The sequence below is a fragment of the Vicugna pacos genome, chromosome 16 (assembly GCF_048564905.1).
Source record: "Vicugna pacos chromosome 16, VicPac4, whole genome shotgun sequence".
Lineage (NCBI taxonomy): Eukaryota > Metazoa > Chordata > Mammalia > Artiodactyla > Camelidae > Vicugna > Vicugna pacos.
The window spans coordinates 34,446,945-34,474,715 of NC_133002.1; the positions used below are offsets into that span (position 1 = coordinate 34,446,945).

The window sequence follows — 27,771 nt, forward strand, 5'->3', positions numbered from 1 at the left end:
AGAAAATTACAAAGTAAATTTCACTGTCTCATAATGGAAACACAACATTTGAAACTTGTAGAATGCACCAATAGCAGTGCTTAGAGCAAAATGTGTAGTTTTAAATGCTTGTGTTATAAAAGAAAGGTTTAAAATCAAATCTTTCACTTTAGGAAACTAGAAAAAGAAAGTAAATCCATAGTAAGTAAAAGGAAGGAAATAAAGATAATGGTAAAAATCAATGAAATAAAAAATGGGGAGAGAGTAGAGGAAAGCCATAAAACTGGAAGCTCTTTCTTTGAAATAAAATCAGTAAGCTTGATCAACTTCTAGATTAGTCAAGAAAGAAAACAAAAGCTGCCACTACCAAGACTGTAAAAAGAAATATCACATTTTCTACACCTATTAAAGGGATAATAAGAGAATATTATGAGCAATTGTATGCCAATAAATTTGACAGCTAAGATGAAATGAATAATTTCCTTGAAAGGCAAAAATTACCAAAACTATTAAAAAATAGAAAATCTGAGTTGCTGTATATCTTTAGAAATTTGATTGATGATTAAAAACCTTTCCACCAAAAATAAAAATCCAAAAAACCAAAACAAAATGCTACGGGCTTGGATAGTATTAAAGTCTATTGAACATTTTATTTATCGTATTTTATTTTTTTCATGGAGGTACTGGGGATTGAACCTGGGACCTCATACATGCTAAGCATGTGCCCTACCACTGAGCTATACCCACTCCCTATTGAACATTTTAGAAGGAAACAGTCTTGTAAAAATCTTTCCAAATAAAAGAGCAGGAGGAAAAGCTTTCTTAACTCATTTTATAATGCCATCATTACCATGGTTTCAAAAGTAAGAAAAGAAAGAAAAGGAAACTAGAGATCAGTATCCCACATGGACAAGTAAAAATCTTTAACGAAATCTCATCAAGTTGAATCCAGCAATATATGAAAATGGTAATAAATCATAGCCAACTTGGATTTATCCCATACATGTAAGATTGTTTTAACATACAAAATCAGTCAGTGTTAGAAGTTACAACTTAATAACAGATCAAGGAAGAAAAATCACCTGATCATCTCAATAGAACCAAAAAAGGCATTTTATAAAATTAAACACCCATTAATGAGAAAATCTCTAAACAAACTAGGAAAAGGTAATTTCCTTAACCTGATAAATTGTATATATGAAAAATATACTGTTAACATTGTATTTAATTGTAAAAGAAATAAGGGGAGCCAGAAAGGGAGACATGTAGATTGGAAAGTAATTTACAAATGGCACGATAGGGCTTGTTCTAGCAAGTTCCTGGGAAAAATGGCCAATATGCAAAAATTAATTATGTATCCATATACTATCAATGAACAATCGGAATGTGAAATTTTAAATATAGCAACATCCACGGTAACATCCAAGAACATAAAATACTTAAGGATAACCTTAATAAAAATATGCACATTACTGTACACTGAAACCAAACTATTAAAAATTAATCGAAAGGAGATCTTACATTTTCATCACAAGAAAAAATATTGCAACTATATGTGGTAACGTAGGTTGTTGTGATCATTTTGCAATATACACATATATTTGAATTAGTTTGTTGTACACCTGAAACTAATACAATGTTACACATTAATTATATCCCCATTTTAAAAAAGGAAAGTATGATGACAGTGGCTTTTTAAATAGAGAATGTCAATAGAGATAGAAGTCGTAAAATATGAGCCAAATGGAAATTCTGGAAATAGAAATACAGTATCTAAAAAAATTCAGTAGCAGTCTCAAATTGCACGTTAAAGATAACAGAGAAAATGAGAAAGATGTTGGTCAGAGAATACAAACTTGTATAAGACAAATAATTTCCAGAGATCCAAATGTACAGCACGATGATTGTAATGAACAGTACTGTATTGTATACTTGAGGATAGATTTTAAATGTTTTCACCATAATAATAACAAAATGGTATTTATGTGAGGTGAAGAGTGTGCTAACTAACCTTATTGTGGTAACCATTCCACAATGTATATGTGTATCAAATCATCACACTGTATACTTTAAATTTACACAATGTTATATGTCCATAAAGCTGTGGGGGGTAGGGTGGGAACAGAAAAACAGATAATCAATAAGCTTAAAGATACAAAAAAAGGAACCTACAGAATGGGAGAAAATATTTTCAAATGATGCGACTGACAAGGGCTTAATTTCCAGAATATAGAAACAACTCTTACAACATAATAACAAAAGAGCAAATGGCCCAATCGAAAAAAATGCAGAAGACCTAAACAAGTAATTCCAACAAAGACACACAAATAGCCAATAGGCACATGAAAAAATGCTCAGTATCACCAATTATCAGTGAAATGCAAATCAAAAGTAAGGTATCGCCTCACTACAGTCAGAATGACCATCATTTGAAAGTCCACAAACGATAAATGCTGGACAGGGTGTGGAGAAAAGGGAACCCTCCTACACTGTCGGAGGGAATGTAGTTTGGTGCAGCCATTATGGAAAACAGAATGGAGATTCCTTAAAAAACTAAAAACAGAGTTAACCATATGATCCAGCAGTCCCACTCCTGGGCATCCAACTTTGGAGGAAGCTCAAATTTGAAAAGTTACATGCACCCCAATGTTCATAGCAGCACTATTTACAACAGCCAAGACATGGAAACAACCTAAATGCCCACTTGACAGATGACTGGGTTAAGAAGGTGTGGTATATTGTGTGTGTGTGTGTGTGTGTGTATACACAAAAGTAAATAAATAAAATCAACTTAAAGATAGATTTGTAGAAATTTTCCAGTCTGAAGAACAGAAAGATAAAAGATTAAAGTAAAATGGGCAGAGCCTCAGAGATCTGTGGAATAACATTATGAGTACCAGCATACATGAAATGGGAATCCCAGACAAGACAGAGAGGGGCAAAAAAAAAAATTTATGTATACACACACATACATATATATAATATATATGTGTATATATATGTATATATATTTTTTATTATTTATGTGTGTGTGTGTGTATATATATATGAGGAATTGATGTAGAAAACCTTCCAAATTTGATGTTAAACATTAATCTACAACTCTAAGTTCAGTAACCCCAGGAAGATTAAAGATAGAGATATCCAAACCTAGAGCCAAACTAAAAGAGAAGATTTTGTAAGCAGCAAAAGGAAAATAACTCATGTATAAAAAAGGAATATATGATTAACGTGTAACCTAATCAGAAACAGTGGAAGCCAGAGCCATGTGATGTATTCAGTATTCTGAAAAGAAAACTATCCTTCAAAAATGAAAGCAAAATAATGATTTTCCCAGATAAACAAAAATGGAGAGGATTTGTTGTGAGTAAATGTGCTTTGCAAAAAATACTAAAGAAAGCTCTTCAGGTCCAAAGAAAATAAATACCAAACAGTAACTCAAATACATAGGAACTGATAAATGAAGAGTAATCAGAATTGCTAGTAAATATGTAAATTAGTAAATATGTGGGTAAATCTAAGACTAATTCTCTCCTGTCTTCTTGAGAAAATAAAAGCCTGTATAAAGCAATAATCAATAACACTATATTGTTAGGTCTACATCATATATAGAAGTAATATATATTTAAACACTTGAAAGTAATAGCATAAAGGAGAGTGCAGGGAACCATGAGCTATTGTAGCAAAATGCTTATGTTTTGGGAGAATCAGGTTATTGTTCTGAAATACATTGTGGTAAGTTAAGATACATATTGTAATCCATTAGCAAACTATAAGAAAATAACTTTAAAAAAAGTAAAAATTAAACTAGAGATTCACAACAGAACAAAATGTGGAAAAACCTCAAGTATCTGGAAGTTAAGCATCAATGCTTCTAAATAATTTTGAGCTAAATGAAAATAAAAAGTTACCAGAATTTATGGGATGCAGCCAAGATAGTGATATAGCTCTGCATTCCTATCAATAAAGAGGAAAGAAAGAAAGCTCAAATCAATAACAATCTTCAACATTAAGAAATTAGAAAAAGAAGGACAAAGTCCAGAGCACACAGAAGAAGGAGGAAAAGTGCAGATTGAATTGGATATCATGAAATAGGCAACAGAAACAGTAATAAAATCAATGAAACCAAAAGCTGGTTCTTTGGGGAAAAAATTAAGACTTGACAAACATAGACTAAGAAAATAAGAAAGAAGACTCAAATTATCAAAAGCAGGAATGAAGGAGAGGACTAAATACTTGAGCCAAAGACAGATAAAATGATTATCATGGAAAATCATAAATAACTTTATGCTGACAAATCAGACAACCTAGATGAAATGAGCAAATTCCTGGGAAGGCCCAAATTACCAAATTTGACTCAAGAAAAAAATAGACCATCTGAATAGATGTATAGCAAGTAAATTCACTGAGTAATTCAAAATTGTCCCACAAAGAAAAGCCCAGGCCCAGATCGCTTCATTGGTGAGACCATCATATATTTAAAGAAGATTTAATACCAATCCTGAAACTCATTGATAAAGTAAAAGAAGGAACACTTCATGACTTGTTCTAAGAGGCTGGTATTTTTCTGATACAAAAGCCAATTAGAGACATCACAATAAAAGGAAATCTACTGATTTGCTGTCAGGAACAGAGGTGCAAAAATACTGAACAAACTCTTAGGAAACCAAATCCAGCAACATATAAAAAGGTTTTGGATCATAACCAAGTGGGTTTTATCCCAGAAATTACATACAAGTGTAGTTTAGCATCCTAAAATCAGTTCGTTGGTGAGATTGTAAATTGGTACAGCCACTATGATGAACAGTATGGAGGTTTTGAAGAACTAAAAATAGTTACTGTATGATCCCACAATCCCACTCCTGAGCATATATCCAGAGAAAACTCAGAAATTCAGAAGGACACATGCACCCCAGTGTCCACAGCAGCACTTTTTACAATAGCCAAGACATGGAATCAACCTGAATGTCCATTGACAGCGCGCGCGCACACACACACACACAATGGAACACTACTCGGCCATAAAAAGGAATGAAATAATGTCATTTGCAGCAACATGGGTGGACCTAGAGATTATCACAGTAAGTGAAGTAAGTGAGAGAAAGACAGGTTTCATATGATATCACTTATATGTGGAATCTTTAAAAAATGACACAAAGGAACTTATTTACAAAACAGGAGACTCATCAACAGAAAATAAACTTACAGTTACCAGTGGGAGAAAGGGGAAGGGAGGGATAAATTGGTAATTTGAAATTGGCTGATACAAACTACTAGGTACAGAATAGATAAACAACAAGGTCCTGCTTTATAGAACAGGGAGCTGTATTCAGCAGCCTGGAGTAACCTGTAATGAAAAATAATATGTGTAACTGAATCACTGCACTGTACACCAGAAACTAATACAACACTGTAAGTCAACTATACTTCAGAGAGAGGGTATAGCTCAGTGGTAGAATGCATGCTTAGTGTATACAAGGTCCTGGGTTCAACTCCCAGTGCCTCCATTAAATGAATAAATAAATTTTTTAAAAAACCAACTATACTTCAATTTAAAAAAGAATAGAAAGTCAGTTCATGTAATATTTCATAATAAATAGAATAAAGCAAGAATCAGCAAACTTTTTCTATATGAAGCTGGATAAGGAAATATTTTAGGCTTTGTTGGCCACATAGTCTCTGTGACAGCTACTCAACCCTACCAGTGTTTTACAAAGGTAGCCATAGATAATACATAAACAAATGAATGTGGCTGTGCCCCAGTAAAACTTTATTGCATGGTGGTGAAATTTGAATTTCATTTAATTTTCACATGTCACAAAATAGGATCTTTTGATTTTCTTTGAACCATTTAAAAATGTCAACACCATTCTTGACTTGTGAGCCATAAATAAGTAGGAAGCTGGTGAGATTTACTGTCCTCTGAATAAAGGACAAAAAACACACAATCATCTCAATGTGATAGGTAGCCTCCACAGTGACCCCCAAGTAATACCTGCCTCCTCGTATTTGCACCCTTGTGTAATCTTTTCCTCTTGAGCGTGGACTGGACTTAGTGACTCATTTCTAACAATAGACTACTGCAGAAGAGATTGGATGTCGCTTTGGAGATTAGGTTACCAAGACTGTGACTTCTGTCTTGCTCTACTTTCTCTCAGGGCTCCAGCTCTGGGGGAGGCAAGTTGCCCTGTTGTGAGTAGCTCTGTTGAGAGGCCCATGTGACAAGGAACTGGGAGCTCTGGTCTATAGCCAGCAAACCTGAATCCTACCAAAAACCAAATGAGTGAGCTTGGAATTGGATCTTCTGAGGCCTGCCAACATCCACCTGAATGAGCTTGGAAGGGAATCTATACCCATTTAAACTTGGAGATGAATGCAGCTATGACCAGTACCTTGACTGTAGCCTTGTCAGAAACCCTGAGCCAGAGGCACCCTGCTAAGCTGCCTGTGCCTGAATTCTTGACCCATGGAAACTGAGATAATAAATAATTGTTGTTGTAAGCTGCTTAGTTTTGAGGTAATTTGTTACACAACTAATACATCATTAGATACAGAAAAAGCACATGAAGAAATCCAACACCCATTCGTGATAAAAATTCTCAACAAACTAGGAGTAGAAAGGAGTTTCCTTGATCTGATCAAAGACATCCATGAAAAACCTATTGGTAACATCATACTTAATAGTGAAAGATTGAATGCCTTACCCTAAGATCAAGAGCAAAGCAAGGACATTAACTCATGTCATTTCTATTCAACATTTTATTGAAAATTCTATCTAATGCAATAGTTTTTAAAAGAGAGAGAGCATACCAATAGGAATGAAGTAAAACTGTCCTTATTTTCAGATAACATAATCCTAAAACTATGCCAAATTTCTATACTGAAAACCACAAGACATTACTGAGAGAAATTAAAGAATATGTATATTGAGAAAAGATAGAGAACTCTTAACAATTAGTAATAAGGCAGTCCAATTAAAAATTGGGCTAAGCACTTAGACATTTCACCAAGGAAAGTGATGAATGGCTAATAAGCATAAGAAAGAGTGTTCATTACAAAATTATAAAATAAAACCACAAGAGGATTATACTCCATACCCACTAAAATGACTGTAGTCAAAAAGAGACAATGTCAAGTGTTGGCAAGGATGTGGAAAAACTGGGACCTTCATGCACTGCTGTGGGAATGTAAAATGGTACAGCAACTTTAGAAAACAGTTTGGCAGTTTCTTAAAAAGTCACATATAAGCTCAGTATAGAACCTAGCAATTCTCCAAGGCATCTACCCAGAAGAACTGAAAACATAAGTCCACACAAAGACCTAAGAAACATATCAGCCAACTGGAATGTATGGGTCTTGTTTGGATTAGAATTTTAAATGAGAAACTCAACCACTGTGGAAAAAGAGCCTTTAAGAAATTCATAAAGGAAAGCAGGCAGTAATATTACATAATGTATTTCAGCCCAACACTGTCCATCCTCTGTATACTTTGCAAAAATTCAGTTTTTTCATTACTGCCTTGCAAAGGTCATCCTGAGCAGAGATAGGAGTGAAAGAGCAGTCGCATCTTTTGGTCTTCATGTTTCACCGCTTGCTAGCAGTTACTAGCTAGCTTTTCTGGTGTTCCTGGATTTGCAAAATACATGTATCTTATCAGCACAAATGTAGTTTGCTGTCAGTAGCTATTAACATTTCCAAATGTGAGTCAAGCACCATCTTCCCTTAATGCAAATTCTCATACACAACACAAGTTTTTTTCTTTTTTAAATCCTTTGTGAACCTGCCTCTTCATCAGCATGAAAGGTCCCTGGATTTGCAACTGCTTTTATTTGGGATGTGGAAATCTTACAGTTGTTATATGTATATACATATGTTTAATGGGAATTGTGTGTAATATACTAAGGATGTGTTCTGTATGTTTATTCATTATTTTCCCCTCTTTCCATTTTTCAGTACTTGTACTAGCCTTAGCAAGTTCTGTTCCAAGCTCAGGCACCTTGACTTGGCTTCCTGTACATCGATAACAAACATGTCTCTAAAAGCTCTAAGGTAAATTTTTTACAACAAGAATGTCCAATAATCAGAACTGTTTTTTTAATAACTGAAATAAAGTTGAACTTAAAGGAAATGATGTTTTATAGATTTGTGCTGTAGTTCAGAATAGATCTTTTGTTTTACCACTTGCCCAAGTTACAGGGCACATTCAGGTGAAATGGCTAGAAGTAACTAGGATTTCTGAACAGAACAGTACAGTTTATACATGAAGGAAGTACTTAGCAGAGTTCCTAGTATATAGTAAGCACTCAGTAAGTTTTCATTGTTTTAATGTTAATGTACTTTTAAAAGTATATCACAAAAGATATATCTTAAAAGAAGAGTGAAATTTCTTTGTACTTTTACCTTTTTATCAGCCTTTTATAAATGATTATGGTCCCATGTATTGGTTGCATTTATGAATAGTAAGAATTAAGCTATTAAAAGAAAAAGTGTAATTAGTATAAGTAATCTGAAAATGTGGCTTCTTCTATACCTTCCTTATGAATATTGAACACATACATGTATCTTAGGCTGTTTGCCTTATATGATAATAAGTAAGATAGTATAACGATGTTTATAGTTTATAAGTAATTCACATAAATGTTCTCATTTATTTGAAAATCTTGTGAGGTACATATGACTGACACTTTACAGATAAGAAAATCTAAAACATTTTTTAATGTCGGGTACCGTTATTCAACCGTAGGAGGTAACTGAATAAGGTATGGTTGCTAACCATAAGTTGCTCAGAGTCTAGTGGATGAAAAAAAAAAACAAAAAACCACTACACAGCATGATAAGTACTGTGACAGAAGTGTACATCAGTTTGGGAAGAACATAGAAGGGCTATGGCTAATCTCAGACTAATCATGGTATTGGCAGGCTTCCTGTAGTAACTTGCCTGAAGTCACAATATTAATGTTGACAAATGAACTTGAACCAAGATTCCCCTGGCTTCAATTTATAAAACAATTAAAGCAATATTTTCCAAAGAATGCCATAGAGCTTGGGATTCTTCCATAGTTTGACTGTGAAATCGAAGATCAAAGATGAAGCTAGTGTTCGGTAGAAGGCAGAGGTCTGATACCATGTATCCTAATTTCTGTGGAAATTGTCCTCTGGATACTTCCCAGAAAAGGAAAATTTACAGATCCTTTGTCATTTTTGTCCTTCTTAGTACCTGATAAGTAATTGATTTAGTGAATTTGAATCTGACTCTTTGTTAATTACTCTGTTAACTAGAAAAAATCACTTTATTTCCATTTCCTATCTAGAGACCTTTAAATTTCTAAGTGCAAAAAGAACAGATTTGAAAAATAGAAACCTCCATAATGATCTAATGTATCAGAAACAGTATTGTGCTTGTGCTTCTTAGTTAAGCTAGATTTGAGATAGCCCTCCTAGTGATGTAGTCCCACGTGAACACCACAAACATTGATAAACGCACTTTTTTTTGTTGTGGAATTGCCTATATTCTCAATCTACATTGAGTAAATCCCTGACTAGATAGCCAATAAAATGAGACTTTTGTGCCTTTGGAATTGGATTTAGTTATATGTTTGTTTCACTTTGTTTTATCCTAAGTGAGGGATGTCCACTGTTGGAGCAATTAAACATTTCCTGGTGTGACCAAGTAACCAAGGATGGTATCCAAGCACTAGTGAGAGGCTGTGGAGGTCTGAAAGCCTTATTCTTAAAAGGCTGCACACAGGTAATACTCCATGTTGCACTTGTGAATGATAGAGGAACCATGAACTTGGTGGGCAGCCCCAAGATGTTGGCTTGAGGGATATGTAGTTGTTGTGCATTATTGACCAAAGACATATGCTTACTGAAAAATTAAAGTGTTTTCTCTAGAGTAAAAAAAATGTAAGAATTAACACCTGACCAAAGATAAAATTTTGAGAGGAGGCAAGCTGGGGAGACAAAATCATGCTGAACAGGCACCATAGGCAAGAAGGGTTTCATGCAATTTAATCTGAAAAGAAAACTTGCCATGTTGTCACTGCCTGAGACCTTGAACTGGATAAGCAAGGAAGATAGTCTTGGCAATTTCCACTGGTTGTTTAACCACCGAGTTTTTCTTAAATGTGCCAAGTATACAGCAACCTACATTTTATAGTGTTGGTGCTTATTTCCCTCCAGTCACATCACAAATCCAACATATTTTGTTATTAAAAATTTTAATATCTCAGTGTTACACAGGGGTGGAAAAAAAAAAGAATTGACATGGTAGCATCTGGAAGGAAATGATCAAGAGTGGATTTAGGAAGGACTGACAAGGTAGGGCTAGGCTCTTATTACCTTATTTTATTAATGATTACTAAAACCAAGCCTTGGATTCTATTTAAAATGCCCTCATTGTTTCTCCATGATGGAAGGGTTTCCATTGTTTGAAACAGAGCTTTAAAAGTATGGCTGCCTTAAAACAACAGCTTGAGTTTCTCGTTATTTATGGAATCCTGAAAAATATTGATTGGATTGCATCATTATAATCAACTACTTGCCATCTGTTCTCGGCACTCTACACATAGCACTGATCTTCCTGGAGCAGATAAACTTTGGATTCGTTTATCAACTCCTGCTCCCAAAAGTTTGTTTTTTAAAAACTTTACAGGGAGTGTAGAAATGTGAAAGTTATTTTAGTTTCGAAATCCTTCAGCAAAATACTGTCAGGCATGTTTAATTTATCAAAAGAAAAATCCAAACATTGGGCAATATTTATTTCCTTGATTTGGTAATAGATGAATTTGATGTGGTCAGAATTGATAACAAATACTGATAACTGTTCCAGTCATATGAATTACATGTTTATATGATCATAGTTCGTTGTTTCCAGTTCATTCTTCCTTTACAACTTGGTTGGCTATATCTAGAACGTATTCATGAATGTGTATATTCTTAAATTTTTAAGATTTAAAGCAATGTCAGTAATCATTTTTTTCTCTCTCTTTTTAATCTTTCTAGCTAGAAGATGAAGCTCTCAAGTACATAGGTGCACACTGTCCTGAACTGGTGACTTTGAACTTGCAGACTTGCTTAGTAAGCATTCCTTCTGTATTAGTAATTCATTTCAATAATATTATTGTAAGAGTTTTAGTCCTTTGTAAAGACCAGCGATTTTTTTGCATGCTCAACGATACTCATTCATGAGGGCTTTGACATGGATGAGATAGAGGGTGGCTTATACAGAAGGCAAATAAGCTAAACTGTAACTCCACCCCTTTCTTTTTCTACATAAGAAAACTCTACTTTTTAGAAGAAAATTATTCACAAACTTCAGTATTTAAAGTAAAATATTTTTGGTAAATTAATTGCAATTACAGTGATTAAAATCTATCAGTGAGCCATAGGGAACTGCTGATCTAAGCAGACAACAAGCAAAATGTCCCCTTTAAATTATTTTTGGAGTAGTATTTGTATTTCACATTTGGCTCGTTTAGACTGTCAGCTTTTTGTGTCTATCACAAAGCCCCTGAATTTTGCTCAGAGAACTGGCTGAAACTATTCAGGATCCTAGAGCACTGACAGCACACCTTTAGCTTTTCTCTCTTGCCTTGAAAATTACATGTGTGTTGCCTTGGAGTGAGAGCCTCTTGTAGCAATGAAAAAAGTTGGTGAGGGTTTTCCTTGTTTATGTTAAGCCTTCTGATTATTATACTTTCCCCTTGTTGTTTGTCATCTGAAACTTTAGAACATAGTAGTTGCTTAGTTTAAAGGTGATACATACAGGACCACATTTTATGCAGTTTAAGCAACCTGCTCTTCCAGCCCCTACCCGTACAGTGCTGTTAGTGATCTAAGAGGCTCCTAGAGACTGAGTTAAAGGTATGATATTCCTTTTAATTCTGATTCTACTTTCATTTATGTAACTGAAATATTTGGCCTAAAAGAAAGAGCTTACACAACTATTATAAACATGACACCACCATCTTACAGTGATAGACACATGTTCAGATTTTATTTATATACTTACACTCAACACGTGCACTCTGTATCTCACACTCACCCCATATATATAAATACATATATAGCGTATCTGCCATTTGCCATTTTAGCTCCTTTCGTTTACTCTTCTAGCAGGCAGAAATCACACTTGGAAAGTGTAAAGAACCAGCTCTGTCATATGTTTATCTTACTGTTTACCTTTACCCAGATCTTAGGGCATGAGTTGTTTCTTCAGTCACTCTGTACAATGTCATGAAATGATTCTCAACATTCATGAGACTTCTGCCCAAAACTATTGAAGTGGCCAAAGCACATTCTTAATGCAGTCTCTTTTTCTTGAGTAATTTAAAAACATAAAAAAATTTAGTAGATTTTACTCTTAAAAATTTAAATTATTGGTTAATATGACTTTCTTCATCTTTCTTTTTCGGTAATCCCTTATAGACCTTAAAACATTAGGAAAGTAAAGGCAGCACAGCCCTCCCAATGTTTTCCTAATATTGTGTGAGACACAAATTCCATTGGCCTCCTAAATATGCATGTTTATGGATTGCTGCTTCTCCCTTTTAATTTCATGTATCCTTGTTTAGTAATAACCATACATCCCCCTTTTAGGTACTTGTACATGTATATATGCCTCAACAGTGTTTTCTCATGACAGATTTTGTATCTGCCTTAGCATCCATTTTTCATGTGTATTTTGTTTCAATTCTACAATATTGAGAAAATACTGATTTAAGCAGTGATTATTTAAAGTGTGATTTTTTTTCAGTTGTTCTTACAACCTGAGGATAGCGTTTGATTAAACAGAAATGACAGGAAAGCTTTATTCTGAGACTTCCACAAAATTAGTGAATTTAGCAGGACAAATTAAAGTGCTGATATCTTTTTTTTTAATGTAACATCTTTTTGTGTTCTTTTTTTCATTTTAAAATAATTTAAAACATACAGAATTATATTTGAATTGGGCACAACTATCTCCATTAAATTATGCTATTCTTTATGTTATAAAACTAAAATATAGAATAAATGGATCTGTGGTTGATTTGAGATCACAGTTATCATCCACTGGTTGTCTTTTTTTTTTTCAGGAACTTAATATCGATTTTGAACTTGTAAATGTGTTTATACTATTAAAATACTGCTGTTGTTATCTGTTTTCTGGGTTCAAAATCATTTAATTGTACCTACACCGTGACGTACCACATGCTGTTCCCAGTCCCGTTCATCCCATTAGGTTAAGAGAACCCCATTTTAGCTTCTTCCCTTTGCACCAAAATTGAGCACAGGTTCTCTTGCAAACTAAAATCAATGAGAACTAGAAAAACACAAGAGTGTGTTCATTTTCTTTTAGATCTGCTACATGATTAATATGATATCTACTTTTATTTTTTTTGTCACTTATCTCACAAAGGTAACCTTTTTTCTTTGTCTTCTGCTAAGTTACTAATGCCTATGCATTTTTTTTCTCTTGTTTTTTAGCAAATCACAGATGAAGGTCTCATTACTATATGCAGAGGGTGCCATAAGTTACAGTCCCTCTGTGCCTCTGGCTGCTCCAACATCACAGATGCCATCCTGAATGCTTTAGGTCAGAACTGCCCTCGGCTTAGGTAAACATTTCTTGTTTATCTCAAAAAATCAGAGGAAAGGAACAGAGGCCTCCTTCACTCACACTTACTCCTTGGAACCTTGAAATTTTTAAGGTAGACACTCTAAGGCTACTCCTACCCTTTCAGATGCCCACCTACTTGCTTTGCACCTTATCTGATTACATGTAATTGGCCTGAACCAAGGGGTAATAGTCCTCATTTTCTATATCTTGCTATCCATACTAGAAAAATATCAACATTTTATTTCATTACTTGAGAAAAGAAATAAAGGTGTTTTCTCTTATAATGCTTTTATATAATTCCTTTCTGAAGAAAGTTTTTGAAGACCCACTCTTGTCATTTATATTGTAGTAATGATGCCAGGTACATAGCAGGAAGCATTTAAAGAGAAAAAACAGCCCTGGAGGAGAACCTCCCTTGTGCTGATGGTCTTTTATTTTATAATTTTTTCTTTTTGTTTGATGGTCTTTTAAAGCAAGCTTTATTTCTCTGTGGCCCCACTTCTCTGCCTAAATATGGGATTGGCTAAATATTTACTAAGAATGCTATGTTGCATGCAAATGGGATCAAACTCATATTGATTCTGTAAGAGCACACAGCAAACTATCCCCATATACCTTTTTGGGGTTTGGAGGGGAGGTAATTGAGGTTGCCTTTTTTTGTTTTTAAACCAAAACTTATGTTGTATATTATTATATATTAGACATGTTAGCATTTTTTAAATGCTTTACAAATATTAATTCATTTAATCATCATAACACTATATAAGCATTGTTATTATCTCTATATTATAGATGAGAAAACCGAAGCACAGAAAGGTCAAGTAACCTGTTCAAGGTCTCACAGTTAGTAAGTGCAGGAGCAAGGATGCAAGCTTAAAACTTTTTTTTGTAATCACGAGACTATGGGCCCAACCTTAATTATAGAAAGAAAATTTGCCCACAGTATCAAAATTCCTTAATATATCATAGACTTGTTAGTCAAAATTAATACTATCAGAAGCCTAGAGTAGAGTGCCATTCAGGAGCTAAGGAGGTAGCCAGTCTTCTGTCTAAAAATATTACATATTAATCTTTTTCTGTTTGAAAGAGAGGGGTGTTCAGCTCCAGTCTCTTTTGTGGTTTGTTCTAAGAATAGAAAGGCTCTCAAATGTGATACTTAAAACTTGGGTTTAGTCAGATCATGCTTTCCCATTAGATACTGCATTCATTCTAATTGATTGCCCCTTAATAATAATTTCTTATATTTTAGCTTTATTTTTTTTTCAACTTCTATAGGAAGTAATTTGTAAGCAAACATAATATTCTTTGGTACTGTCATGCAGACACCGCCGGACTTTTCATAGCAAAGAGCTACTACTTTTGATTCCCCAGTGTAGTGGTTGGTACTTAGCTTGGTGTTCAGCCGTTCCTGAATAGGAGAGTGGCTACCAGCTCAGCTCCCCTCTCCACTGGGCCTGCCTTGGGCGCCTTTCGGGGGAGGCAGGAAGCTTAAGGGTGTATTTTCCATAAGCATGGAATATCGTATTTGGGACAGACCTGTAATTAACCAGTCCCCTCATAACATTTTTAATAGCTGTTTAAATCTGAATGATCGTACATGTAAAATAGGAAAAGAGAATAATTTACTTTAGCAACAGATTAACTGAAACAGAGTATTTATCTCCATTTCCTTTGTTTTCTAGGAGCAGGCTGCCCTCTGGGGGTAAGCAGTATGCCATCAAGAAGGCTTTTAAATGCATTTCTCATGCATTTTGGCATTAACTACAAGCTTCTATTATATTCTTCTGATTGCATCACCCTGAAATGTGGTATTTACAGGACCACTTTATGATGACTCCATGAAAATGAATGGCAAGATCTGTATACAGACTTGCTTAGCTGTGAATGTCACTCTGTTATGCAGTCCTTAGGGAATAGGAGGTTTTCTTAAATTCTTGCTGTCTTAATAAACCCAGTTTTCAGGGACCAAGGGGTTGACTTTCACTTTGTTTTTTTTAACAGAATATTAGAAGTGGCAAGGTGTTCTCAACTAACAGATGTAGGCTTTACCACTCTGGCCAGGGTAAGTATTTTCTTCAGGTTTTATAAGGGTTTTTTTGTTCAGGATTTTTATTTCAGAAGAATGAGGAGTGAGGGAAATGTGGAAGGGCAGTAGAAGTGAGTGTGTGGGATGTTGGGGAACTTCTCTGTGGCTGGTGTTCCTGAGAGTTCTTGTCTTGTAGCTACAGACAGCTGCTCTGGAAAGGCATGAATTGAACAACATGACACTCCTTCGTGAGACTTGATTTTCCACATTTTCATAAGATGATATGTTAAACTAAGCAGGAATTTCCTAGTGCTTTGTGAAAGAAACTTATTTGGTTACTTGGTATGCAACTGGTGGATGAGAATAATGTTGAAAGAAATATATAAGCCTGATTTTAAATGAAGAGGTATTAAGAGATTTTCTATATTCTCCAAAAGATTTTAATATTTAGAGTGGTTTATAAATCACTGTATAATAATATATTATGTATTTAAAATTATACTATCTTTGACTAGTGTAATGGAACATAGGAAAAGGCATTTGCTTTTAGGGAGATTGATGGAATACCGATTGGGAGGGTGTGGGGGGCACAGCACATGGCATAGATGAGGGCGTATTCTCCCTTTGCTTCCCAAGAAATCATTTTCATTCATCGTACATCCTTTGTAAGATGTTAGATACTTTAAATGTGGAATAATTGAGAAATTTCACTGTGATAGAGGCCCTTTAAAATGTGTAATTAATGGAGTAAGACAGGAAGTGATACTAGAATGACACCAACTGTGAAGCTCTCTGGAATTCACCAGTATATCTAATACTACTTAGTTTTCTGGCCTTAAATTTTTCCCATGTTTTAAATGTTTGTACTATAATGTTTGGGTCTATATTTCATAGAACTGCCATGAGCTTGAAAAGATGGACCTGGAAGAGTGTGTTCAGGTAAGATTGTGGATTTTTACTTAGAAATACAGTATGATAGAAATTTATATAATACATGCACATCACAATGTTCAATTCCCTTGCCCTGCTGTAGTGTAGAGCCTGGCAGCACTGCTGACTGTCTATTTATTGAGGTGTCCTCCAGGCATACCAAGCCGAGGTGCCCGTGGTACTTGTGCTAAGAATCTGGGAAATACATGCCATCAATAAGGTTGCCATTGGAAAGAAAGAAGGCCCAAGCATTCAGGCCATAAAGATGTTAAGATATTTATTTAGACCTACAGGGTTATAATGCTAGTAAATAATTAAAGCCCTAGCACACTGATAGGTATCAGTGCTCCTTTTTAACTTAACTGGACCTGAGACCCCATACATCATTAGCCCTGGAGCCCCAACGGAATCCTGCCCTTCAGGCAGGAAGACTGGCCTCCTTATCAACAACTTCTTTTATTACCAATTTGAAGAACTTTGAGATTATTAGTTGATTGAGGAGTAACTTTAAATGGGGACTCCTAAAAAGAAGATAGAACAATGGATTTTTTGTTATGGTAAAAATAAAGAAGAGAAGATACTTCAGTATCTATAGAGGTCGATTTTTCCAAATTACTTGTTATCTGGACACTACTTATAGCCCCTGTTAGCTCTTACTAAACTAAAACTGTTCACATACATCTGTCTCTTGCACATGTCTGGTGTCCTGTGTCCTTTCTAGTGTTGGTCCTTCTGAGTGATGTGCACATGCCTGCCCACTCCAGTCCCCACCCCCTGTCATTTCTTAGCCCCTATGAAGCTAGGTGTATTACAATAATCATCTCAGAGTTAGAGATGAATTTGGGGTTGGGGGGAAACACTGATTTACTTTCCGTCCTAAGATAAATATAAAAGGCTGTTCTTCCTTCAGGAGTTCTTTCTTACTGAATATTCATAGTTAACCCAGCAGCCTCTTTCTGCCACCCTTGGGAAAAATAACTGACATCCAGGTTATCAATCCTGAGTTGTGGCATGGCTTATAAAAATATGCGCCAGTGCGGGGACGGTATAGCTCAATGGCAAGAGTGCATGCCTGGCATGCACAGGTTCAATCCCCAGTATCTCCATTAAAAAATAAGCTAGATAATTACCTTCCCCCCCCAACAAAATTTAAATAAAAATAAATAAATTTTAAAAATATATGTGGGCCAAATATGTAAAAATGCGAGGATGTTTCTACATTAATTTTTTTCATGGAGCAATGTCTTCTGATTCATTTCTGTGATGATTCTAAGGAGGTTGAACAATGTCCAGTGGGTAGAAGTTATAGAGGGCACCTTTTCATTTATTTCAAAAACAAACAGGATTTTCAACAGTCCTGCTCAAAGATGATGACTAGCCTGGATAGGCTCTCAAAGAATAGGTTCAGGTAGCTGATGGGATTGCAAGCAAGATTCTGCTATTTGATGATTGGTATCAGGGTATCAATCTAGAATACAAGTGTAGTCAAGAATGAGGTATGGTCCATGAATTTTTTGGAATTAGCCCTAAAATAAACTTACATGTTTCTTTCAGATAACAGATAGCACATTAATCCAACTTTCTATACACTGTCCTCGACTTCAAGTATTGGTGAGTTTGACTTTGAAAGTTTTATGTTTATTGGATTTAATCAAAACACAGCTCTTACTTTCCTCTTAGTATCTGGCTACCGTTTTGGGAAAGCATGTTCTCCAATTTGCCAACTTACAGAGGGCCAAGGGAGGACCTGCATGAAGGGAGAAACTGAGATAGGAACTGGAAAAGTTAAATATTTTCTGTATCAGTGCTTGGAGATTGAAAACTGACATGGAGAGTATGAGTTCTCCCTCCCACATGAATTACACTCCAGCCTGAACGATGCTTAAATTTCCAGAGAAAAGGTGGCCCCAAATGCAGTTTGCTTCACATTGAGACCAACTATTCCTATAAAACAGAAGCAATCCAGGCCTCAGTAGGGGGAGTTCTCTGCTACTGTTTCCAGTAACACTGTGGGAAAGCATTCTGGTTGACTGTTCTGTATCTAGGCTTATTTTTGGTGTTTGGTGGCACATTAAACTATGTTTGGGTCAGTGGTACTGAGTTTCACATGGAGGAACCAGAGATTTAAGGAAAATTGGTAAAGTGAAGAAACAACCACATCTTAAAGCTAAAAGAATAATTTTCAGTTAATTAACTATTTGGGCGTGTCCCTGCACCAGGTATTCAGTATATAGTCCAAATTCCAGAAAATTTTTTACAGGAAGAGCCTGAGCCCCCTTGTCCCTGTAGAGAAGAAAAGTGTTAATAATTTGTATATGGAGAGGGTAGGGCGGGATAATGTATTTTGTTTATGAACTATTTCATAATCATTACAGGAATTCACAAAAAATATTTAGAATCCCACACAGAAATGTCTATCATTGATTGTCAGAAGCAGAACCCCAGCAACTCTAGTTTGCTTTCTTCATTTCACCACATGGATCTAGCGCTTAGTGTCCTTCCTTGCTCTATTTGGCTGCAGAGTCTGTCTCACTGTGAGCTGATCACAGACGATGGAATTCGTCACCTGGGGAACGGGGCCTGCGCCCATGACCAGCTGGAGGTGATTGAACTGGACAACTGCCCGCTAATCACGGATGCATCCCTGGAGCACTTGAAGAGCTGTCACAGCCTTGAGCGGATAGAACTCTATGACTGCCAGCAAATCACACGGGCTGGAATCAAGAGACTCAGGGTAAAGACGGTGGAATCACCCTCTGGCTCTAAATTCTCAGCACCCCTTCCTTCTTTTCTTTTCTTTTCTCTTTTCTTTTATCCTCCATTTCCTCTTTTTAAATTTAGTTTTCTGTGATACTTAATTTACCTGGACATTCAGCAAAGAAAAAAAGATGGAGAGCAAGCCTAAGGGAAGATAGTTTTTACCTGTTTTTCCAGATGGAAATTTAGTAGGAAAACACACACTGAAGGGAAGAAAAGTAGGTCTCCTTCCAACAGTCTCTCTAATAACATGCCTAGAATCAAAAAAGCACATGACAGATTTTGTTTTTAAAGGAAAGAAAGGAATAACATAAAGAAAATATTTAGTTAAATGAGATTTAACAATTTAATTTGTATTTCCTTTCATATCGGATTCTTTTGCTAGGGTTCTTATTTTTTTTAAGGCAACAAATGAATCAGGTAGTTTTTTACCTTTTCTTTCTGCCCTATCCTTCATAATAAAGAGACCCACCTATAGCCAAAAAACTGAAAGACAGGTTATCAGCAAGGAGATTATAAAAGGCTGGATAAATCTGTGTCGGATTATTCAGCTCAACAGACATTTTTTGGAACATCTGCTTCACACCTGCTGTGGGAAATTTACTGTGCTTAGTTTGGCCCTTACAACCAACCTCCAAGAATATCCATGTTGGCCTTATGGCATGTGAGTGCATGAAGGAACACCATACTTCATCTTGAGTTCTACCTCTCACTTCAGACCGAGAGGACTGAGAACATAAGGGAGGGAGGCCTTGCACCCATATTTCTTCTACACCAAACAAGGAGAGCCATGGGTCAACTGGAGCCTGTTCTATGGCCTGTGGCCTGCTTACACTAGGGTTCCTGGACCTTCCTGGCTGTCAGGAGTCTCTTGCATCTCCGAATCCTCAAGAGTCACTTAGCACTTTTCCACTCTATTAGCTATTTGTGTGCATGTCTAGACTGTAAGTTCCCTAAGAGTAGGATCTCCATCTTGACCATCCTTGTACCTCCTTTTGCATAACTAGCACAGTGTCTTGAACATAGTAGGAATTTAGGAACTATGTAGTAAAATCTAGAAGCATGTTGTTAAAAGAGGATTTAATGAGGTTTCTTAAAATGTCAGAAGAAATATTGCCACAGTGGCTTGAAAAAAATTACTATTTTAAGCTTATATAATTTCTTCCAACTATGAGAATCCAACTAGGAATCCCTTTGGGACAGGTTAAGAGATTAGCATGAAGTTTTTCCCCAATTTTTATTATTAGGGAAGCAGGTACCAAAGTTACATGAACTGAGTTTGTCTTTTAGAATAACCTGGGATGGTACAAAGTAGAACCCAGGCCTCTCAACATCCCAACTGTGCTTAGCGTCTGCCCTGCCTTCATGTCCACTCAGTCCTCAGTGGTTTTTCTGAAAAGCAACGTTGCTCATTCTGTTTAAGCCCTATCTCTTAGTAATGTTTTTGTCTTGTTTCAGACCCATTTACCCAATATTAAAGTCCACGCCTACTTCGCACCTGTCACTCCACCCCCATCAGTAGGGGGCAGCAGACAGCGCTTCTGCAGATGCTGCATCATCCTATGACAATGGAGGTGGTCAGCCTTGGTGAACTGAGTATTTAATGACACTTCTAGAGTTACCGTGGATCTCCATTGGAAGCGACCCCAGTGTTCCGGGCAAAGGTTATAAAGTGAGGGCAGCATCCAGATCCCCAGAGCCACACGTACATACGCATACCCACCCTCACCCCCACCCCCTCTAGCTCTGTGACCCGGGGACTGAGTTCGTGCTGGCTTTGTCACGTGGATTGGTAAAACTTAACCATTCCTGTTGGATGTGCCCAGAAGAAAATCATAAGCAAGGTAGAGGGAAGGGGGCATTCCAGCAAACCCAGTGTTACTGCTACTGTGGTTTATTTTGTTAAGGGGTTTCTTCGGCAATTTTGGAACAGCAGCTGTAGTCCTCCAAGGTCAAGGAAAGCATAGAAAACAATACATGTTATATCCAGGGACCAGAAAGAAAATTTATTTGCATCCTGTAAATGGTAGCCATCCAGTGTGAGATGACTACAGAGCTTCTGTTCTTCCTTGTTTCCATGCCAACATGCTGAGCATGCTCACAAAGAAGGCTTGTTCATTCCTCCTCTTGTGTTTTAGTATTTGGCCCAGAGGTTTCCTAAATGATTGCATTGAAATCACTGTGGTCCAGATGTGATTACTTATTCACTCAAATTGTCACTCTCTGTAGCACACCTGTGTACCTGTCTTTCATTCTCTGTTGCTCCCTCCCGCACTCTTGCTCAGACTGTCACCTGTTTGTAGTCTGCTTACTCACAGTTGTTACTCTTTTGCTGTTACTGTGTGTACAGTTAGCATTTTGGATGATTAGTTGGGGTTACCAGACATTTTTAAAAGAGACATTATCAATAAATATTTTTTTAATTCTAAATTTTACCATTAGGGGACCCTGCCTGAATCTTTGCCAGTCTGAAGGGAAACTGTAACAAAAGCAAGAAAAGTTAAGAGAAGAAATTGAGCTAAAACTATTTTGATGAAAACAAACTTTGCCTTTTGGTTTGTTATATCTTGTGATATATGATAATACGCATGATATGCCCAGTATTTGCACATTTTTCCCTTCACTCTAACTTAATTAAAGAGAGAAATAACATTATTAGTAAAGAATCCCAGAACCTGAAAGTCACTGCCACCCAGGCTCAACATGTATGTTCACTGAAATCTAGGTGTGATCAGTGGCATCTCAGGTTGGTGTCTGTGAGGTTTGTTGCGCTTTAGCAGGAATGCTGCTGGAGGAGTTGTGCAGTCGAGCCAGGCAGTTTCTTTCCTCCCTCCCCCCATTTCAGCCTCTCAGAGATGGAAGAATGATCCTGTAGCAGCTGATCAACTGTTCATCAGTGTTGATAGTATCATATCTAATGTTGGAGCTTCAGAGAACCAGAATCTTTTCAGAAACTGTCAACCATATCTCTTTTGTGCTTCAGACTTCCTGTGAATGAAATACAAGAGTAGCCAGGTGAAGGCATTGGAGCAGCAGCAGGTGAACGTTGAGAGGAAGTAGAGGGTTCAGTGTCTCTGCCCAGCCTGGTTACCAGAGCTGAGGTCAGGGTATTCAGTGCCCATGACTCAGAGTCAAAGAAGCTCTACCTGTACCCCGCCCCACCAAAAAAATCATGGAGGATGAGGGAAATAAAATGAATTTCTGAAGTATAAGAAGTAGATTTCTAAAACCCAAGGTTAGAAACCTTGTGTAATTTTCAATACGGTGACTTTTTGGTGTTTGGGGGGGGGAGATTTTTCTGAGGGGGTGGTTGTTTAGGGCATTAAATGTGCAGTCCCCTATGATTTTAGGTCATCTTTCACATGATCCAGGCTGTTATAAAATACTTGCTTTAATGCTGTAGGTGCTGGGTCTACCAGCATATGTAGGAATAAAGTGTGATTTATTTTTCCACAAACAATCAGTTGAAAAGTCCTAGAAATCTGTACTACCCACTATTATTTAGCATGCTAATTTTATTTTAAATCTCATTTTATTATTATGCCCTTTTAAAAGTTCAAACTGCTTGTATTTCTCATTTCCCTTCTCTTACCCTCTTCTCAAATTACCAGGTGAGGAATATACTTTTTAAAGTGAGACCTACTCTCCTGGCTGTACCCCACATATACAGATATAACATAAGTATTTTTTAAGATAGTGCCTGAACAAGTTGATCAGAGATTCCTGATTTATTAGTGAGTGTGGATTTGAATTTCCCAATAGTTGAGACTATTGAGGTACTTATTTACTTAAAGAGTTTAAAAGACCCTATTCACCAGTACATGAATGTCTTGGAAATGCTGTTTCTCTTCTCAAGGAGTGTACCCACTCCATGTGGACTTGTCCAGACATTCTTTGCCTGTCTGGGCAAGAACAGAGTCCAGTGAGGGAATAAGGGCCCTGGAGTGCACAGCACTAGCATGTGTGTGGTCAGGCAGGAGCTTTGTTCCTTTCTCAAGAAAACTTCAGGCCCATCAAGCTTGGAAGAACATATATTTTTTATGCTAATCTGAAACCCACATCAGCTGATGAAATGTACTAGGACTTTGAGGACCCAGAATATGGTAAGTTTTGGTCAGGTACAAAGGGCCAGCTGAACATAGAATGTTTCCTTCTCAGTGTCAGGGATGCTCTTGAAAATCCAATAAGTCTTCAAAGATGTAGGAAAAACTCTTCCTTAGGAAGAATTTATTGGTCCATTTGACTGCACAGCCACATCACAATATGCTTTCAGTAATGAAAAAATACAGTGAATGGAGAGAAGAGGTTTGGGGTTAGTGAAAAGGTTTCCTCAAAGTTACTGTACATCCAGATCGTCTCTTTTCTAAGCAGCCTTTTCCCCTTACATTTTTCAGCATCATCAGTATGTTTGTTTGTTTGGGACGGGGTTGGTTTTTGTGGTGAAGGAACACGCAGCATTTATTATAAGGCACCTTACAAGGAGTCTGGGGCAACTAGTGCTGAACATGCCCAAACTCCCATCAGTATCTCTTTGTATCTTCTTCACTGACCCCATCAAGATGATTCCAGTTTTGTTTTTGTTTTTGTTTTTGTTTTTTGCATTGACTTCTCCCATTTCCTTTCTATACCCATCCTTGCCCTCTGTTTAAAGCTTCCATGTCTCAGTGATGCTGCTGATTTTATTCTTTTTTTTTAATGACGGTACTGGGGATTAAACCAGTACCTCATGCATGCTACACACACACTCCACCTCTGAGCTGCACCCTCCCCCCACAACCCCCCTGACTATTCTTGTGTCTCCATTCTGGCTTCCTCTTTGGACCCTTGTCCTGATCTAGGCACACTATCCTGGGCAGCCTTGAATTCAGTAGCTGTTATGTGGCTCAGGCTATTTTTCACTTGGGTGATCACTGATACTTGCTTAATGAATTTGAAATCAAATTGTTAAATATGAGGAGTAAGAATATCTGGCTTCATCCTTTTTTCCAATATTTGGAATATGAAAGCACATTACATTGTGCTTTATGTAAAAAAATGTTTTCTCTTGCTGTTCTGTTCTTTAGTGGTTGTAAATGTAGTTCTTGAATGGTTTTTTTTACAAATTTCCATATCCATTAAGTTGATTTAGCAGACATGTAAGTCAAATTTTTCTTATTCCTTCTATCACATATTTTAGAGGAAAACCTGGTAAATACTTTTATGATGCTTTATTTTGGGCTTTCCAAACTGAACAGTTCTATATAGCTATAAATGGTATAGCAGTCAAGTTCTTTTTTCTCTTCTGATTGCCTTGTTAAATGCGTTGCTACTGGTTTGATAACCCACGAATGCCACGGGGGAGCTAAACAAAGTGTGAGATGGAGCTTGTCTTGGTTTGAAGTTGTTAGGAAGTGTGAGTCTGTCTCTGGGAAGAAGAGGTGGTTTCCTGCCTGCGGGCAGCATATCCTTGGGTGACTGCTGTTTAGAGGGGAGGAACACTTGCAGATTGTGGTTGACCCTGGGCCATTTAATGTTGATTGTGCTGAAAGTCAGACTACTCATGACAGTTGCCACCAGTGAGAGAGGAGGGGTTTTAAAGGAAATTGGTCTGCTCTGCCATTTTCCTCCTGTGTGCATGATTTAAGGTTAGGTTTCTATCCCCGTCGTGCATCCTGGCTGACAGGCTCTTTCGGTGGTATGCTTTGAGTTTCCAGAAAATTTTATAAAAAGTTTCCCTTCTCTGTCAGCCCACCAGCTCTAGGATCTTTAACCACCTCAAACCCAGGCAGTGTGAATTAGTTGAGAGTTGTTTGAGAAGATGTATAGAATAGATCATGAGGCAGAACCCTCCCCTTACAGTTGTCTTGGACCAAAGAATCCTAAAGCAGTAGGAGGAGGATGGGAATTAAGAGTCTCAGCCTCTCCTCCTCTTTATTTCTGTCATAAAGTTTAATTATAAGATTGGAAGATACAGAGAGCTTATAAGACCATGTCGATAGGGTATAATTAACCTAGGTAATTTGGGAATAAAATTTGGCTTGTATTTGCTATATCCAGATGCCCTCACTTAACATCTTGGCTCTCCAGCAAAGAACATGCTGCTCTAACCTTGCCCTCTCACTTGAGACAAACTTCCTACCTTCCAGAAACTACCATGAGGCAAGTGAGTTTTCTCCATGAAGGGCTTCTGCAGCTCCCCACTCCAAAGCAAGTCTGTTCTGTCCATTTTTATTCTTAGGAACATCAGTTCTGCATCTCTGAAGCCTTTGATCCTTAGGGAAGTCCATAAGAACCTCTCAGCTGAGTCTGAGTGAATCTTGGGAGCCCAAGGGGGTTACATTTAATTTTCGGCAGGAAAAAAAATTGTTGGACAAGCTCACATGTGGGATATTAAGAGAAATTCCATAATGCACTTCTTCCATCTCTGCCTCGTGTTTCTTGCTTAAGCTCTTGGTAGAGGTTGGTTTGCAGGTGTTGAGACTCCGCTTCTTCAGCCAGGGTAGTTCATTGCCCTTTTAGGAAAAAGAACCATGAGCAACCAAAACTGTATCAATTGGCCCTTTTTATTTTCCACGTTTTTCAAGTGTCTTGTTTGGAAGAATCAGGGTGGGAAAATGCTAGATGAGATTCAAAGTAAAGGAGAGACTCAGTTCTGGAACTGGGCTGCTTTGCTTCAGGTACAGGCATCTGTCCTGAATATGTAGAAACAGCTGCCTCACATGTGAATAGATTTACTTTCCTCTCCATCTAATGAACTCCATGCCCTTCTTATTGGCAAGGAGGGCTTCTGTTTTCCACACACCTAACCACACACCCAACCGGTGTCATCCAGATGGGGATTGGCACCACTGAAAATACCGCCAGTGCTTTCCAGTGGCTTCTAGGTGTGGTTTTCACTGGGGCAAGAGCAGGTAGGCAGTAAGTGAGAATTCCCACCTGAAGAAGAGATGGGAGAAGAGCGGTGCCCAGACACATACCTGTTCTGTTTTGCCATACCCCAAGAGCCCAGGGGAATCTTTGAAGTGACTTTTTAAAATCAAAGTAGAAGAAAACTTTGCCCCACTAAGTTTTGGCTTGTCGTTGTCTCCTATACTTCTGATTCTTATTAATTCAGATCTGTACCACACTGCTGCTCATACACATGTATGTGTTTCTTACCTTAGCCTAACCCTTCTCAGCCCCTAAAGTCATTATTCTGTTTTGTTTTTTCTTTCTTTTTTTTTTTTTTTACAGCACTAGCGAATGAGAACCTAAGGTCTTAGAAAAAATCCTAACTTGAAAAGGAGTCTCTAACTGGCATGGTTTGATTTATCACTTTACCTTTTCCCCCTAAAGACTTGAATGATTTTCTTTCCCAGTGCTACATAATAGACCTGTAATAAGTGAAACCTTTGCTGCTACTTTTCTGGGTTTACATTAGTTTTTTCCTTCCCTTAAGAATAATTTCTTATCTGTGCTTCTCTGATGACTGTTAATTTCTAGTAAGTGCAAGAAGAGGTGAGCCTGAGATTTCTTCTCTTACTCCCCTCCTCACCCCTGCCCCCAAATTACACACTAACCTCTGACATATACAAGATCCACAGGATGGGGCTCATCAGAAGATGCTTGTGTTTTTTCTCACCATGCTGTAGCGCTCGGAGCTGGCCCCCGAGGATCTGTGACTGCCCAGTTACTACAGGGGGAGAAAGGCCTTCTTAATTTTGCCTTTCTCCATTCCCCTTTTATGATCAACCTTCGTATGCCTCCCATTCTGGCTGCCTCCTTTTTCCTCCCAGGAATTGTTTCCAAGTACCCTGCTTTGGTCACTTCCTAACTGCTCCCCTCACCTTTGCCCACCTTCCAGTGACCCTGAGAGCACAGACCTGAGAAACGGGGCCTGTGCAGAGCTCAGAGAACTGTGAGGACTACCCCTGCCTGTCAGATTCTGCTTGGGGACAGAGACGGGTGGGTAAATGGTGCTGTGGGAGAAATTTTTATCTTCAAACCAGGCTGTTTCGCCCTTGCACTGCCCTGCCTCTGTCCCTACTCCCCTGAGGGGGTAAAATGCAGAGGGATGGTTGACTGGCTGGATCTGATCCCAAACATTGCTGTCTGGCCTAAGCCTTTTCCAGCCATTTGGCCTGCCCTGGAGTGAGAGCTTCAGTGTGTGGGAGCTGCTGCTTGCTTATTTCTCCACCAGGCCTGCCCCAGCACTTAGCCAGTCCCTGGGGCCAACACAGTTTTCTACATGGTGACCTAACACCAGCTTCCATTAGCTGTCCAAGTGACTGTGTTTCCACCCAGTACTTTTGGCGCTTGAGGATGGGGTGGGGGGAGGGAGGGTTATTTAAAATAAATAAAATCCAAGGTGGCAGTAGAGGATTCCTTTTGCTTTAAAATCTTTGGACTAAAAAAAAAAAATGTTTTTTATATATAAATATATAAAGTAAATTGTTATGTAACTATTATTGTTTCCTGTATGTTCTAATTTTTGGTTTATGATGTAATTAAAGGAAATAAG

At 37.3% G+C, this 27,771-nt stretch overlaps 1 protein-coding gene across 5 annotated transcripts in view; it reads left to right on the forward strand.

Moving 5' to 3' along the window:
- Positions 1–26,120, forward strand: part of FBXL20 (F-box and leucine rich repeat protein 20) — an 89,564-nt gene extending 63,444 nt beyond the window's left edge. For all 5 annotated transcript variants that reach the window (XM_072938807.1, XM_072938809.1, XM_072938808.1 and 2 more), the window contains exons 7-15: positions 7,933–8,028; positions 9,601–9,727; positions 10,984–11,058; positions 13,447–13,577; positions 15,581–15,641; positions 16,500–16,544; positions 18,090–18,146; positions 19,057–19,269; positions 20,751–26,120. In XM_072938807.1, the coding sequence (XP_072794908.1) occupies positions 7,933–8,028; positions 9,601–9,727; positions 10,984–11,058; positions 13,447–13,577; positions 15,581–15,641; positions 16,500–16,544; positions 18,090–18,146; positions 19,057–19,269; positions 20,751–20,858 (913 nt within the window). In that variant the 3' untranslated portion in view covers positions 20,859–26,120. The remainder of the gene's footprint in view (positions 1–7,932; positions 8,029–9,600; positions 9,728–10,983; positions 11,059–13,446; positions 13,578–15,580; positions 15,642–16,499; positions 16,545–18,089; positions 18,147–19,056; positions 19,270–20,750) is intronic.
- The last annotated feature ends 1,651 nt before the right edge of the window (positions 26,121–27,771 follow it).